Consider the following 16,132-nt stretch of genomic DNA (forward strand, 5'->3'; position numbering starts at 1 on the left):
CATCGCTCACTGTGTTCAGGTTGTAAAATGTATATATTTATAATCGTTCAATAATTACATCACATCCTTTATAATCACAGAACAGTGTCAGTAACATTAACGAACACGAAGATCAAACAAACTAGTGTATTTGATCGTTTTGCGGGCTGTAAAGTCTTTGAAAGGGTTATCAAGGATTTTGATCATTAACATGCCTTTAAATATTCTAACTTTAAAGCAATGGCGTAAAATCTTTTTTTATAACTGAAAATGTCTGAACAAAGTTACCATCCAGAAACATATTAAATATGAACTAATGTACTGTTTGTGCTTCTTTAATTGTTGTTCCTGTTAATGCACTTTGTGAACAGCTCAATAAACTAACCATGTGAACCTTTCATAGTCCAGGTGAAGTTCTTCTGTTGATCTCTCCAGTGTGGATACCCTCATATTTTTTTCATAGATACACATAAAGGTATGTATGTACTTGTGAAAGTATGTTTATATGAAAGTCTGTATGTATGAAAATATACTTTCATATGTGCTTTCATACATACTGTACATACATGAAAATATGTGTATGTATAAATGAAAGTGTGTTTATGTTCTATATCTATATATATATATATATTTGTCCAAAGAGGTTGTATGCTAAAGTTTGTGTGATTTTAATCATTGCGAGGGCGCACAGTGGGATTCTGTGTAGTTTATGGAATCCTACTGGATTTAACGTCATCTGAACTGACAACTTTTTTTTACAAATTTTCTTTGACATACTATAGTATGACGTTTTAGTCATAGTATAGTATGTCAAAAAAAGTAATTGTATAGTTTGTCTAAAACTGACTTTCTTTGACATACTATGCTTTGACTTTTTTGACATACGATATCCCTGACTTTTTGTACGACTTTTTCGACATAGTATACAATGAATTTTTTTATGACTTTTTTCAATATACTATTTTATGACTTTTTTACAACTTTTTTCGACATAGTATGCTATGACTTTTTTTACGACTTCATTCGACATACTATGCTGACTTTTTTTACGACTTTTTCGACATAATACACTGACTTTTTTTACAACTTTTTTCACACTATACTATGACTTTTTTTTTTTTTTTTATAACGTCAAAAGTATACTATGTCGAAAAAAGTCATAAAAAAATTCATAGAATACTATGTCGAGAAAAGTTGTAAAAAAAGTCAGTGTACTATGTCGAAAAAGGTTGTAAAAAAAGTCATGGTATAGTATGTCGAAAACTGATGTTTTTACGCCATTTTTCGACAACATATTCTGACATTTTTCGACCTACTATACTATGACTTTTTTACGACTTTTTTCGACATATATTTATTGTATAATTTATTTTTATTAAAGTCATAGTATAGTATGTCAAAAAAGTCATAGTATAGTTTGTCGAAATAAGTCGTAAAAAAGTCATAAAATGTAAAAAAAATTATAGTTTGTTGGTTTGCATTTCTCCAAAGGTTTATTCTGTTTCTACTTTTTCGCTTTTTTTCCTGCACTACTCACATTCAAAATGAATGGGAGGACCGGCGGATCTGGTGTCAATGCAGCCTTACGTAGCCTACATAATTCAATACAAGTCAACTCTGATTTTTGGTTTCACATGGGACACGAACATCGGTCTCCTGGGTAAAAGTCCCGTTGCTTTACCACCCGGCTTTGATTAAAACCTATTTCTGCTGAAACTGTGAAATTTGCATGTTCATAATGACAAAGGATCCTAACTGACTGGCAATAAAAGTTTGGTCAATGTTTGCTCTTTAGCTGAGCAAACTTCCTGTTGCTGCGGTCGTACAGGTTAGACCCTGCCTTCTGTTAAAGTTTTTAAAACTGTGTTTGTTTTAAACATTATTGCCATGTAGAATAAAGGCATGTTAATTTTGTACAAACTCTACAGTGTGCCATGGATTATTTTTGAAGGAGACTTCAAAAACATTTGTACTTTTGTGATCATATTCCACCCATACGGTGAGCCCTTCACCAGGTTGAATAAACATAGTACACCTGAAACAGCACCTGTGTGTGATCACCACAAAGACCCATCAGCGCTTCTACTCCATTGTCTTCGTGTACAAAAAAATATTTAAAATATTTTTATTTAAGTGTTATATCATCATTAGGTCTGTCAATCGATTAAAATATTTAATTGCATTTTTTTATCTGCAGTATTTGAGTAAATCCCAGCATGCACTAGCTCAGAGTCTATCGCTGGTTAACCCACGACTGGTCCGGGTTGAATTAGAGTCTTTAGAGTGTTTGCAGTGTGAGATGTGTGACTGAGTGTGGCTCGCTCCACCTCTGTCCTCAGAAGTCGGCGTCCATTCTGAAGGTGTTGTCCGTGGTGCCGGACATCACGCCCATCCTCTGGTACTCGCCCACGCGCTTCTCAAAGAAGTTGGTCTTTCCCTCCAGAGAGATGTTCTCCATGAAGTCGAAGGGGTTCTCCACCCGGTAGATCTGCAGAGACACAACGCAGCAGAACCCAGGTCAGTTTGTTCTGGGCGCGTCTCATCATCACAGACCTGAACCTCGTCTACAGAACCCATCCTCCTCCTTGTCTAAAGACCTGAGCGTCCTCCTCCTCTATAGACCTGAACCTCCTCCTCTTCCTCTTCCTCTTCCTCCTAATCATCATCACAGACCTGAACCTCTTCTATAGACCCCATCCTTCTTCTTCTTCTTCTTCTTCTCCTTCTCCTCCTCCTCCTCCTCCTCCTCCTCCTCCTTCTCCTCTACAGACCTGAACCTCTTCCTCGCCGTCTACGGACCTGAACATCCTCCTCATCTACAGACCCCGATCCTCCTCTATAGACACAAACCACCTCCTCGTCTACAGAAGACCCTGAACCTCCTCCTCGTCTACAGACCTGAACCTGGTCCCCTACTGGGAGCTGTGGTGTTGTTGGGATATGGTTACCTTTGTGAAGCCGAGCTCCAGCAACAGTCTGTCGGCTACAAACTCGATGTACTGCTTCATCAGATCACAGTTCATTCCGATCAGCTTCACCGGCAGAGCCTCCGTCAGGAACTCCTGACAATCAAACCAGTAACACACCATTAAAAACAAACCACCAGTGAGACCAGTTAAACATCAACTGACTGAAGGGGAGAAACCAGAACAACATGACTAGGATCCGTTAGTGTCCACCGACCTGCTCGATCTGCGCGGCGTTCCTGATGATGTTGGTGACGGTTTCTGCCGACGGTTTGTTCACCAGGTGTTTGAACATCAGACAGGCGAAGTCACAGTGCAGACCCTGAAACCAGTAACACAAACCAGTCAGGACACACACAGTGAAACCAGTAACACAAAACAGATCTATAATCAATAATGCAGCATAATATTGATATTATTGGTGATCTATAATCAATAATCACCTCGTCTCTGCTGATTAGCTCGTTGGAGAAGGTCAGACCGGGCATCAGGCCTCTCTTCTTCAGCCAGAAGATGGAGGCGAAGGAACCAGAGAAGAAGATTCCCTCCACGGCGGCGAAGGCCACCACACGCTCTCCTGGAGGAACAAGAGTTAGGATCAATACCTGATACCAGATCAATATCAGACCTGATGATCAGCACCAGGAACAGGAACACCAAGTGGCGTCACGGTGAGCAGGTTTACCGAATTGGGCGCTTTTGTTGCCGATCCAGTTGATCGCCCAGTCGGCCTTCTTCTTCACACACGGCAGCGTCTCGATGGCGTTGAACAGGTATTCTCTGTGGGTCATTGAACGCACCGTCAGACACCAGTACAAACCAGCAGAGTCCACTACAGACCAACAGGGTCCAGCACAGACCAGCAGCAGCTCACCTCTCTTGGGGCTTCTTGATGTAGGTGTTGATGAGGAGGCTGTACATCTCTGAGTGGATGTTCTCCATGGCGATCTGGAAACCATAGAAACACCTCGCCTCCGTCACCTGCACTTCCTGTGTGAAGCGCTCCACCTGGTGGTCACACGGAGAATCATTCAGTGAGTTATTTTCCAAAATAAAAATGAATAAATAAAATCATTTAAAAAAGGCGTCACGTTGAGCTTCAGGATATTTAGATTTTCTTTGTTTTGTGATGTTTTACAGAACGTGATTTATTTACAAAATTACAGATTATTAATAAAAAGTAATTAATTGCATCTCTAAAATATTTGTAATATTCACTTCAACAGCAGTAAACAGTCAGAGGACAACAAGAAAAACAAGCTGACATTAAATCATTTAAGGCGTTGCCTTGGAAACAAAAGATGACTGCTCACCAGGTTCTCGTTGACGATGCCGTCGCTGGCGGCAAAGAACGCCAACACGTGAGAGATGAAGAACCTCTCGTCGTCCTTCAGAGAGTCCCAGTTCTGCAGGTCATTGGACAGATCCACCTGAACAAAACACAGGAAGTTAATGTGACATCATCAACACCCGGTGGCTCCGTCTCACACGTGATCCAGTTCATCAGAGCAGATTTGACCCGTCTGATACTAATGAAGAGATTCTGGTGCTGATGGAGAACTGCAGTGTTTCTAATGGAGGACCGATGACCTGAACTACAGACGGACTCGGGTCCACGTTTACCTCCTCTGCAGTCCAGAAAGAGGCCTCGGCCTTCTTGTACATCTGCCAGATGTCGTGGTACTGGATGGGGAAGACGACGAAGCGACGAGGGTTCTCCTTCAGCAGCGGCTCCTCCTCTTCCTCACTACGGCTGCTCTTCTTCACGGCTTTGGGCTGAGATATGAAACACAAGACACAAACGTCAGTGTCCATTTAACAGCTCGTCTGTCTTCACAAGTTTGATGCTGCAGTCAGAGCCGGCAGCAGGTTTCATTTTAACGTCTTCATCAGTTTCAATGAGAAAAAACATTATCTTCAACTGTTTCCTGTGTTTGATATTATAATTTATATCATTATCATAGAAACTGATCATTAAATATGTCTGAATATTCAAACAAAACCAACTGAAGACGTAAAACTGAAAACGGAAAATAATCTGCACATTTGGCAATAAATAAAACTAGTTAGAGCCATTAATCAATAAATAAAAGCAGTAGCAGGTGAACATCAACAGTAGCAGCTGTTCCTCCATGTTGGCGCCAGAATGGACATCTTTCGGCGCCACATGAGTCCAATAAACAATAAACAACCCAAACTAACAACCAGAGACTGTGATGATGTTGAACGCAGAGAATCTGTCTGTTAAATGAGATGAAAACCTTTGAAGCTTTCAGCAGATCTGATCAGACTCAACTCACCGCAGCGTCACTGAAGATTTTACGCGCCGTTTTAGACGCCAAGATGCGGGTCGTGTTCATGCTCGGTGGCTGAAAGAGAAACAAACAAACAAACAATAAATCATCAGAGAACAAAAAACACACTTTTATTCTGAATTAATACGGTTTTATTTGATTATTCAGACTGAAATACACATTAAGATTCAGGTCAGTCAGACTGAGCTGGACACAAAATGGCTGCTGTGATGTTTAACTCAGCTTAACACCGAGATCGTAACTTAAACCGGACATTTTAAAAGTTAAACACATGAAACATCAGCGTTTTGTTGTATTTCTTTTCTCACCATGATTTCTTTGTCCAGCGACATGTTGCTGATGTTGCTGCTGAGGGAGTTCTCATTCTTCACGGAGAGAGCAGAGCGAGTAGAAATCATTTTGATTCGTTCAGACGGAAGGATAAATAAAAAGATAAATAAATAAACTAAAAGGTGAAGTTAAAAAGAAGAAGAAATCTAAACTAGCAGTTGACACACAGACGAAGAGCGGAGGAGACTGAAGCGGCTTCTGTTGTCCGCTCGTCCTTTTTATTGAAATCGTGGCGCTATAAAAGCGGCCAATAGAAACGCAGCTCATGCCGGCTCTTTAACACTGACACTGCGACGGAGCCAATCAGATTTCGAGGAGAGCTCACGTGCTGTTTCTGTATTTGTTCAAGGTTACAAAACTGCCTGAAACCGCTGTTACAAAACTAATAACACAAGTGTTTACACAACATTTCTGACACATTTGTTTTACACTAATAAACGTTTAACTGCGATTGTAAAACTGAGTTGTAACGTTAAAATTGATGTTGAAAACGCAAAAAGTAAAACTGACTTCCGTATTTAGATCGAGGGTGATTTTTTTGGGGGGGGTTTCACATGGGTCATCAACATCGGTCACTGGCATTGTTTCCGTGGCGACACATAATTTTAACAGGAGTTCTTAACAGTGCATCATGTGGTTTGCTGAGCAAACATTTAAAGGTTTACAGGTTAGACCCGGCGCTGCCGCCGGCCACCGGCCAGCAGCCTGCTGTGAACCCCAGAGCTAGACATGAAGTTTGCTTTTTAGCTGAGCAAACTTTCTGTTGCTGCAGTCGTACAGGTTAGACCCCGCCCTCTGTTTAATTTGTTAAAACTGTGTTTTAAACAATTATTGCCATGTAGAATAAAGGCATTTTAATGTTGTACAAACTCTATAGTGTGCCTTGGATTATTTTTGAAGGAGACTTCAAAAGAATTTGTACTTTTATGTGATCATATTCCACCCATACAGTGAGCCCTTCACCAGGTTGAATAAACATAGTACACCTGAAACAGCACCTGTGTGTGATCACCACAAAGACCCAGCAGCTAGTCTGTTATATATTATTATTAAAATTATTTTTATTTAGGTGTTAGCATTATTATTAAGGCTGTCAATCGCTTAAAATACTTAAAGGGACTGTTTGTAACTTCTTACAGTATAAATCACCCGGGTCGGTGTCCCATGCGCGCTCGCATATGGGCACTCGCGTGTGGCTACGCTGTTCAGACAAGACTCCAACACAAACTACACGGAAGCACCAAAACCTCTTGGTTGTATCTAGTGAAGCCCGTCTGTTAAGCAGTGTTGGCCGTGGTCGGAGGACGCAGAGGAGACCGGAGCTTTGGTCTCCAGGACCAGAGTCTCTGCTGTACTCTGTTCCTCTGCCTGCCTTCACTCACACACGGCGCACGCTCACTCTCTCGCTCCACTCTCACGTGCATGCGCACACACTGCAGAAGAGTTAGTGTAGCTCTGAGAATATCTAGTGAATGTACAGTGGACGTTTGTGCAGAAATAACTGCTGCAGCTCCTCCAGACCAACAGAGGTTTCCCGTGTCTTGTGAAGTGACAGGGTTCCGCAGAGAGAAATGTTATCATCTCCAACCAAAACTCCGGCGTCTCCCCTGTTCCCTCCGGCCGCGGTCGGGAGGCTGAGGCAGGAAAAGCCAACACTAGGATCAGCATTGATTCATGGAGAGACTTTCGTCTGGTCAGCTAACATTACTGCCAAGCAGCTGAATATAGAGTGATATTGTGCTTTTAGCTGATGTGTGTCTCATCACTGTGTTGAGCGATGCTCGTTCATGTCTATTTAGAGCGAGCACAAGCCCAACGCTTACTTTTGCTGACTTAACGGCCACAGGTGTTGCTGTTAAGCATTTCTGATTCTTACAGTCCCTTTAATCGCAAATTTATCAGATTTTTTTATCTGTTCTAAATGTACCTTAAGGGAAATTTATGAAGTATTTAATACTCTTATCAACATGGGAGTGGACAAATATGCTGCTTTATGGAAATATTTACTATACAAAATCAATTAACAAAACAATGACAAATATTGTCCAGAAACCCTGACAGGTGAATTAAGCATAAAAAAAAAATATACTCAAATCATAAATAGGCAAACTTATTATTGGTAGTATATTATATTTTTTCTATTTTAATTTATAATTTTTGACTTCATTATCAATGCTATTTAAATGTTATCATCTTTTCCATTTTATTTAAATTATAAACATCATCTTTGTTATTTTATTTTTACAATTTCTGTCTTCATTTTCCATTCTATTTAAATTATTATCTTTTCGATTTGTATAATTTGTCTTTGTTTTCCATTTCATTTAAATTATTATTTTCTTTTCTATTTTTTATAATTTTTATATTCCATCCATTTAAAATATTAGCATTATTATTATCTTCTTTTCTATTTTATTTTTAAAATTATTGTCATCATTGATTATCATTATCATGACATGGTTGGTACCGATGGATTTTTTAGGTTTTCTAGTTTCATAGATACCAGTATCTTCACTCCAGCTTTAAAACGGACCTAAATAAAGTTGCATTAAAGAAATTATTGTGTTAAAACAAATTTGCTTTAACTTCGACAGCCCTAATAATTATAGATGCAAAATATAATTATCCTCAATATAAAAGTTTGTAAAGAACATTAAAAAGCAAAACCAGATTTATGTTTATGTAATTTTTATTACAAAACAAATCCCTAAAATAATGTTCCTGTACACATTTAAGTACCCTAACACACCACTGATCTAAAAGTACTAATATATGTATAAATAAATCTTTACATGTAAAAAAAAAATGCCGATAAAACAGTTATTTACAAATACACAAGCGGGCAGCAGCGCTCTGAATTCTTGGCAAGTCTCATTTCATGGTGGTGAAGCGGCAGTCGGTGTATTTATCTGCAGTATTTGAGTAAAAGCCAATCCCAGCATGCACTAGCTCAGAGTCTATCGCTGGTTAACCCACGACTGGTCCGGGTTGAATTAGAGTCTTTAGAGTGTTTGCAGTGTGAGATGTGTGACTGAGTGTGGCTCGCTCCACCTCTGTCCTCAGAAGTCGGCGTCCATTCTGAAGGTGTTGTCCGTGGTGCCGGACATCACGCCCATCCTCTGGTACTCGCCCACGCGCTTCTCAAAGAAGTTGGTCTTTCCCTCCAGAGAGATGTTCTCCATGAAGTCGAAGGGGTTCTCCACCCGGTAGATCTGCAGAGACACAACGCAGCAGAACCCAGGTCAGTTTGTTCTGGGTTAAAGAGGAACATCTCAACATGTAGACTGGTTGGTTTGTTCCGTCAGAGGCCCGGTTCAGACCCGGTATTAACATGCATCCTCAGTGATCAGATCACAAGTGGACAGCTCCAAGTACAGGTGTGAACACCTGGTTTTCCAGCAAAGATAGTGGTGCGAGACTTGCGAAGGTCGAATAACGTTTTATTTTGATGTTATAATGTTAATACATTTTTTTTTACCCGAATCCACGATATTACTACTGACATTCCTGTAGTAGGTAAACGTCTGCTGTATTAGCTGTGTGTTTATTTGCATATGGAGCGGGGAATTGAGATCGGATCACAAGTTGCCACTGGAGACGCATCTTAATACCAGGTCTGAACAGGGCAGAGAGGAACTCTTCATTCAGAATTCAGTGTTTGAGGCGGTGGTCTGTTCAGACGGCGTCTGTCTCGTGCTGCTGTCGTTCTGTCGGCGAACTACACGTCCTCCAATCAGAACGTCTGCAGCAGCACTCAGCCCCCATTATTGGCTGAGGTCAGTACCCCTGCGCGTCTCATCATCACAGACCTGAACCTCCTCTATAGCTAGACCTGAACCTGGTCCCCTACTGGGAGCTGTGGTGTTGTTGGGATATGGTTACCTTTGTGAAGCCGAGCTCCAGCAACAGTCTGTCGGCTACAAACTCGATGTACTGCTTCATCAGATCACAGTTCATCCCGATCAGCTTCACCGGCAGAGCCTCCGTCAGGAACTCCTGACAATCAAACCAGTAACACACCATTAAAAACAAACCACCAGTGAGACCAGTTAAACCGTCAACTGACTGAAGGGGAGAAACCAGAACAACATGACTAGGATCCGTTAGTGTCCACCGACCTGCTCGATCTGCACGGCGTTCCTGATGATGTTGGTGACGGTTTCTGCCGACGGTTTGTTCACCAGGTGTTTGAACATCAGACAGGCGAAGTCACAGTGCAGACCCTGAAACCAGTAACACAAACCAGTCAGGACACACACAGTGAAACCAGTAACACAAAACAGATCCATAATCAATAATGCAGCATAATATTGATATTATTGGTGATCTATAATCAATAATCACCTCGTCTCTGCTGATTAGCTCGTTGGAGAAGGTCAGACCAGGCATCAGGCCTCTCTTCTTCAGCCAGAAGATGGAGGCGAAGGAACCAGAGAAGAAGATTCCCTCCACGGCGGCGAAGGCCACCACACGCTCTCCTGGAGGAACAAGAGTTAGGATCAATACCTGATACCAGATCAATATCAGACCTGATGATCAGCACCAGGAAAACCATGTGGCGTCACGGCGAGCAGGTTTACCGAATTGGGCGCTTTTGTTGCCGATCCAGTTGATCGCCCAGTCGGCCTTCTTCTTCACACACGGCAGCGTCTCGATGGCGTTGAACAGGTATTCTCTGTGGGTCATTGAACACACCGTCAGACACCAATACAGACCAGCAGGGTCCGGTACAGAACAGTAGTTTCCACTACAGACCAGCAGCAGCTCACCTCTCTTGGGGCTTCTTGATGTAGGTGTTGATGAGGAGGCTGTACATCTCTGAGTGGATGTTCTCCATGGCGATCTGGAAACCATAGAAACACCTCGCCTCCGTCACCTGCACTTCCTGTGTGAAGCGCTCCACCTGGTGGTCACACGGAGAACGACACAAGAAAACATTAAATCATTTAGAGCTGCAACGGTTGATAAATCCATAAAATATATATATATATATATATATATATATATATATATATATATATATATATTTTGATAATCAATTAATTGTTTAAGTTATTCTCAAAATAAAGTTATGTTAGTTTTAGGTTCTCAAATGTGAGAATTTAGTGCTTTTCTAGATTTTGCATTTAAAAAATTTAATATTTTGGTCAAAATAAAAAATTTAAAAGCGTCACTTGGTGCTTTAGGAATTCTAATCATCATTTTTCTTTGTTTTGTGATGTTTTACAGACATGTGACTAATTGAGAAAATGACAGATTGTTAGCTAAAATAATTTAAAATATTCATCATGGACAACAAGAGATCTGATGATTGATCAGCTACTCCAACAAGAAAAAAAAAAAAAGAAAAAAAAAAACTTTACATATTTGTACTTTGTCTTTAACTGTATCAGGGCTCCAGAATGTCCAAGTTGCGTCCTGTAGCCTACAGAGAAATGTTGCAGTGTCCGCTACATCCGTCCCCGTCCCTGAACGGTCCAGACCGGACATCACCGGTGAAGCAACGCGCCACCACCTGTCACCCCGTAAGATGCCCAAATTGTTGAACACGGCGCCGGTTTCAGGTTTAGGCAAAAAGTGTAACACGAGGCAACTTTACCACAAATTTCTTCTCCATTCCGATGATCGCCAAACAGCAGATCTGTTCTTAGCACATCTCTCTCTCTTGGTCACTCAACCACACATCTTTTATACCAACTCAATATGTTACTATGGATACCCGACGGTACCGTAGATAACGTTTGGGATGCTGTAAACTCACGGTCGGTAATACTGCCTTGTGATCAACAAATCTGTGTTGAAGTCGGCAGGACGAGAGCTTAACGGGAGGTGCCATTTATTTAAATTATGATGCGTTCAGGCTCTATTCAGTAAAAATGAGTGGGAAAATAACATAAAAATGGGTATCGGGCAAAGAAACTTGAATAGATACAGTTATTTGAAGGAGATGTTTTCACAGAAATAGATCATAGAATCATGACCTGTTTAACGCCCTAACAAAAAAATAGTATAAAACACTAATAAAGGAATATATGTTGAAGTACATGAGATTTATTGTTTTACTTTTGTTTTTTACTGTGGTATCAAATTGGTAGAGGATCATGGAATTTCACTGGTGCTGGTATCGACTACTAAATTTCTGGTATTGTGACCTCCCTAGTGTAGGCCTACGGGAACCGACAAAAACGCTTAAAATGTATTATTGTGCGGCGAATTTTGGGTGCGCCTAACTGAAAAGTTAGGTAGTCTGGAGCCCTGATTATACATCAGATCTGATTAAATAAATAATCCTGTAAATTAGGTTGCCTTGGAAACAATAAATAAGTGACTGCTCACCAGGTTCTCGTTGACGATGCCGTCGCTGGCGGCAAAGAACGCCAACACGTGAGAGATGAAGAACCTCTCGTCGTCCTTCAGAGAGTCCCAGTGCTGCAGGTCCTTGGACAGATCCACCTGAACAAACACAGGAAGTTAATGTGACATCATCAACACCCGGCGGCTCCGTCTGCACACAGACTGATGACCTGAACTACAGACGGACTCGGGTCCACGTTTACCTCCTCTGCAGTCCAGAAAGAGGCCTCGGCCTTCTTGTACATCTGCCAGATGTCGTGGTACTGGATGGGGAAGATGACGAAGCGACGAGGGTTCTCCTTCAGCAGCGGCTCCTCTTCCTCACTACGGCTGCTCTTCTTCACGGCTTTGGGCTGAGAGACAAAACACAAGTCAGTGTCCATTTAACAGCTCGTCTGTCTTCACAAGTTTAATGCTGCACTCAGAGCTCATTTTAACGTCTTCGTCGGTTTCAATGAGAAAAAATGATCTTCAACTGTTTCCTGTGTTTGATATTATAATTTATATCATAATAATATGCACATTAAATTAATAAATCAAACTAGTTAGTGCAAATTAATCCATTATAAAACTAGAGTTATGGCTAATGGAAAATCCTGTGGGTTCAGATGATGTTACACATTTACTGCTGCTGTTTAAAGAGGAAAATAATGTTCAGGTATCTTATCTTAACTGTTATTGATCAACTGCAGATTAATCAATATTTTATATTGATGGTTTATAATGGTCTAATTTTGGCTGCTAGCAGTGAAACACATTTGTGGGAGAAATAATAAATGATCCAGAATGCATCAACATTTAGACAATAAACTGAACCATTATTATCATTTAATATCTAATAAATAAAAGCAGTAGCAGGTGAACATCAACAGTAGCAGCTGTTCCTCCATGTTGGCGCCAGAATGGACATCTTTCGGCGCCACATGAGTCCAATAAACAATAAACAACCCAAACTAACAGCCAGAGACTGTGATGATGTTGAACGCAGAGAATCTGTCTGTTAAATGAGATGAAAACCTTTGAAGCTTTCAGCAGATCTGATCAGACTCAACTCACCGCAGCGTCACTGAAGATTTTACGCGCCGTTTTAGACGCCAAGATGCGGGTCGTGTTCATGCTCGGTGGCTGAAAGAGAAACAAACAAACAATAAATCATCAGAGAACAAAAAACACACCTTCATTCTGAATTAATACGGTTTTATTTGATTATTCAGACTGAAATACACATTAAGATTCAGGTCAGTCAGACTGAGCTGGACACAAAATGGCTGCTGTGATGTTTAACTGAATTTAAACTGTTTTAACGGTTCTAACGGTTAAATTTAAACTGGCCGTTTTAACGGTCAAACATTTGAATCATCAGGCAGTTGGTGTGTTTCTGTTCTCACCGTGTTTTCTTTGTCCAGCGACATGTTGCTGATGTTGCTGCTGAGGGAGTTCTCATTCTTCACGGAGAGAGGAGAGCGAGTAGAAAGCATTTTGATGAATAAAAAGATAAGTTAACGAACTAAAAGGTGAAGTTAAAAACAAAAAGAAGAAGAACTAATCTAAACTAGCAGTTGACACACAGGCGGAGAGCTAGAGGAGAGTGGAGCGGCTTCTGTTGTCCGCTCGACCCTTTTTATATATTGAAATATTCGCGCTCTTTATAAAAGCAGCCAATAGAAACGCAGCTCGCGCCGGCTCTTTAACGCTGACGCTGCGACGGAGCCAATCAGATTGCCGGGAGAGCTCACGTGCTGTGGCTGTATTTGTGCCAGGTTACAAAACTCACCGAAACCGCTGTTACAAAACTAATAAAACGAGCGTTTACACAACATTTCAGATTTTCACACTAAACTGGTCATCACAAACAGATATTTAAAGGTTGAATTCTTGTGTTTGTGATTATATGAGTGTGTTGTATCAAGTTTCAGCCTCTGAAATTGAAATTAACGCCTTATATTTTTCCCTCTAAACAGGACAAAGCGAATGAGATCAGCTGTTTCCGGTATGGAGCGCTCTGATTGACTGCTTGAGAAGGCGACGTCACAGTCTGTAAATTATGGAGGTCAACCGGAAGAGTCGCCCCCTATCGGCAGGAGGCCGGAAGTAGTACTGCATGTAGGGAGACTGTAAATTATAATCTAAAAATATAAAAAACAAAACATTAAAAGTAGCTCCACTTTTACCAGCTGCAACATTAAAGTGATGAACACATTAATGCATCAATAATTATAATTCAATAATATACCAAAAAAATGTACCAATCGGCATAATGAGTACTTTTACTTTTGGTACTTGAAGTATATTTTTTTGTTGCTAATACTTTTGTACTTCTAGATTATTTAAACATTTCAAATTTATTCCAAGTGTTTGACAGATCCCAATTGTTTGTTTTTTTCTTTTTAATTTAGTTTTGTTGAATTGACAATGAAATATATTTACAGATTTTTATTTTGTAATGAAAAAGCTGTACTTATGTAACTACTGTATTGAACTTTCAAAATAAAGTATTAAAAAAAAATCATTTTCATTTTATTTTATTCATCTTCATTTTCTTTTCTTACATTTTATCTGTGCATTTAAGGCTGTAAATTAGGAACTAAAAATGTGCAAAAATGTGCATTAAAGACTTTAAATTATAATCTAAAAAAAACAAAAAAACACCTGCAACATTAAAGTGAAAGTGACAGTAAAATATATTTACAGATTTTTATTTTGTAATGAAACATCTGTACTTATGTAACTACTGTATTGAACTTTCAAAATAAAAACACTGCAGTAAAATAACTGAGTACTTATTCTACCTCTGTAAATTGATATAATTTTGTTTGTATATTGTTTCATAGTGTTTTTAAATGCTGCTGCAGCACCGCTTGTCGCCACATGACATTTTTATTCCATGTGTTTGGCAGACCCCAATTGTTTTTTTTCTTTTTAATTTAATTAAAAAATAAGAAAAAAAAATTCTTTCCTTACATTTTATTTGTTGTATAATTTATTATATTCCCATATTTCAATATATATATATATATATATATTTACTGATTTTTTTGTAATTAAAAACCTGTATTTATGTAACTACTGTATTGAACTTTCAAAATAAAGTATTGGGAAAAAAAATCTTTTGTACTTGAAAAACAGAGTATTTCTATACTGTGGTATAAATACTTACACTGAAGTAAAATAACTGAGTACTTCTACATCTGTATATTGATAATTTTATTTCATAGTGTTTTTAAATGCTGCTGCAGCACTTCTTGCCTCCACATGATGTCCCTGTTGCTCTGCTTGCTGCTCCTCCAGCAGACTGCTGCTTTATTTATATATTTTTAGTGTTTTATTCATTTTCTTTGGCTCCTACTGGATGTCGGTCAGTAAGGCAAGTGGGCGGGAACCTCATCAGCCAATCAGGAGCCCTTCTCACTTTCCCGGCACAACGTCGTCCTCTCCCATTGGTCACACCCCCTCCGTGCTGCCTCCTGATTGGCTGATCGCTGTTACCGGGGTGGTGTGGGGAGAGAGATAGAGAGCCGGAGCTCCGGTTGTATAACTCAACACGTAACAGCGCCGCTGTCGTCGAGCAGAAACTTCATATACAATGTGTTTATATAAAGAAACACCGAGTTAACCCCGTTATCGGCTTTCCCGGTCACGTTTACAGCTGACCTAAATTCACAGACGAACAAACAACAAACGGAAGTGATGAGGATCAAAAATTGTATGGAAGACTGGAAGTGACTTTTTTATCTGAAGGTCATAAATTAAAGGTCCCATATTGTAAAAAATGTGAGATTTTCATGTCTTTCACATTATAAAGCAGGTTTAAGTGCTTTATAAATACTGTTAAACTATCAAAACAATGAATATACGCAGAAATACACACACAACCCGTATAAAGAAATTGTGCGTTTGAAACAAGCCGTTAAGATTTCTGTCCATTTGTGATGTCACAGCGCCGCTGTCGTCGAGTAGAAACTTCATATACAATGTGTTTACATAAAGAAACACAGAGTTAACCCCGTTATCAGCTCCCCCGCCTTCTTTACGGTCACGTTTAGTGACTTTTTTATGTGAAGGTCCTAAATTAAAGGTCCCATATTGTAAAAAAGTGAGATTTTCATGTCTTTTATATTATAAAGCAGGTTTAAGTGTGAAAGCAGAAAAAGAGAATAGTTTAGTTTGAAAAATGATTCAAACGCCGAA

At 39.8% G+C, this 16,132-nt stretch overlaps 3 protein-coding genes and 1 non-coding gene across 5 annotated transcripts in view; 1 reads left to right on the forward strand and 3 right to left on the reverse strand.

Annotated features, from left to right (window-relative positions):
* Positions 1-377, forward strand: part of lgals8a (galectin 8a) — an 8,152-nt gene extending 7,775 nt beyond the window's left edge. For both annotated transcript variants that reach the window (XM_037749940.1, XM_037749941.1), the window contains one exon: positions 1-377. This exon is cut by the window's left edge and continues 160 nt beyond it. The gene's annotated coding sequence lies outside the window, so the exon portion shown is untranslated.
* Positions 378-2,289: 1,912 nt separating this feature from the next.
* Positions 2,290-5,695, reverse strand: LOC119476550 (ribonucleoside-diphosphate reductase subunit M2-like). The gene is made up of 10 exons (XM_037749930.1): positions 5,569-5,695; positions 5,246-5,314; positions 4,569-4,721; positions 4,259-4,375; positions 3,820-3,953; positions 3,631-3,725; positions 3,389-3,522; positions 3,163-3,267; positions 2,928-3,041; positions 2,290-2,467 (listed from the first exon to the last, which is right to left on the reverse strand). The coding sequence occupies exons 1-10, from the start codon at positions 5,656-5,658 to the stop codon at positions 2,315-2,317; spliced, it is 1,164 nt and encodes a 387-aa protein (XP_037605858.1). The 5' UTR covers positions 5,659-5,695; the 3' UTR covers positions 2,290-2,314.
* A 2,581-nt stretch (positions 5,696-8,276) lies between these two features.
* On the reverse strand, positions 8,277-13,558 carry LOC119476551 (ribonucleoside-diphosphate reductase subunit M2-like). Its single transcript, XM_037749931.1, has 10 exons — positions 13,333-13,558; positions 13,001-13,069; positions 12,148-12,297; positions 11,927-12,043; positions 10,360-10,493; positions 10,171-10,265; positions 9,935-10,068; positions 9,709-9,813; positions 9,473-9,586; positions 8,277-8,802 (listed from the first exon to the last, which is right to left on the reverse strand). The coding sequence occupies exons 1-10, from the start codon at positions 13,420-13,422 to the stop codon at positions 8,650-8,652; spliced, it is 1,161 nt and encodes a 386-aa protein (XP_037605859.1). The 5' UTR covers positions 13,423-13,558; the 3' UTR covers positions 8,277-8,649.
* Positions 9,261-9,398, reverse strand: LOC119477627. Its single transcript, XR_005204283.1, has one exon. It is a non-coding gene; the product is annotated as a small nucleolar RNA SNORD94 (small nucleolar RNA).
* Positions 13,559-16,132: the final 2,574 nt, after the last annotated feature.

The sequence above is a fragment of the Sebastes umbrosus genome, chromosome 18 (genome assembly GCF_015220745.1).
Source record: "Sebastes umbrosus isolate fSebUmb1 chromosome 18, fSebUmb1.pri, whole genome shotgun sequence".
Lineage (NCBI taxonomy): Eukaryota > Metazoa > Chordata > Actinopteri > Perciformes > Sebastidae > Sebastes > Sebastes umbrosus.

Excerpts from the sequence above, each read along its gene's own strand:
- LOC119476550 (XM_037749930.1), bottom strand. The coding sequence starts at position 5,658 with ATGATTTCTACTCGCTCTGCTCTCTCCGTGAAGAATGAGAACTCCCTC. Across the intron at positions 3,268-3,388 it reads AGCTAATCAGCAGAGACGAG|GGTCTGCACTGTGACTTCGC; the intron begins GTGATTATTGAT and ends TACTGGTTTCAG. Across the intron at positions 3,042-3,162 it reads ACGCCGCGCAGATCGAGCAG|GAGTTCCTGACGGAGGCTCT; the intron begins GTCGGTGGACAC and ends TTTGATTGTCAG.
- LOC119476551 (XM_037749931.1), bottom strand. The coding sequence starts at position 13,422 with ATGCTTTCTACTCGCTCTCCTCTCTCCGTGAAGAATGAGAACTCCCTC. Across the intron at positions 12,044-12,147 it reads CTTTCTGGACTGCAGAGGAG|GTGGATCTGTCCAAGGACCT; the intron begins GTAAACGTGGAC and ends GTGTTTGTTCAG. Across the intron at positions 9,587-9,708 it reads ACGCCGTGCAGATCGAGCAG|GAGTTCCTGACGGAGGCTCT; the intron begins GTCGGTGGACAC and ends TTTGATTGTCAG.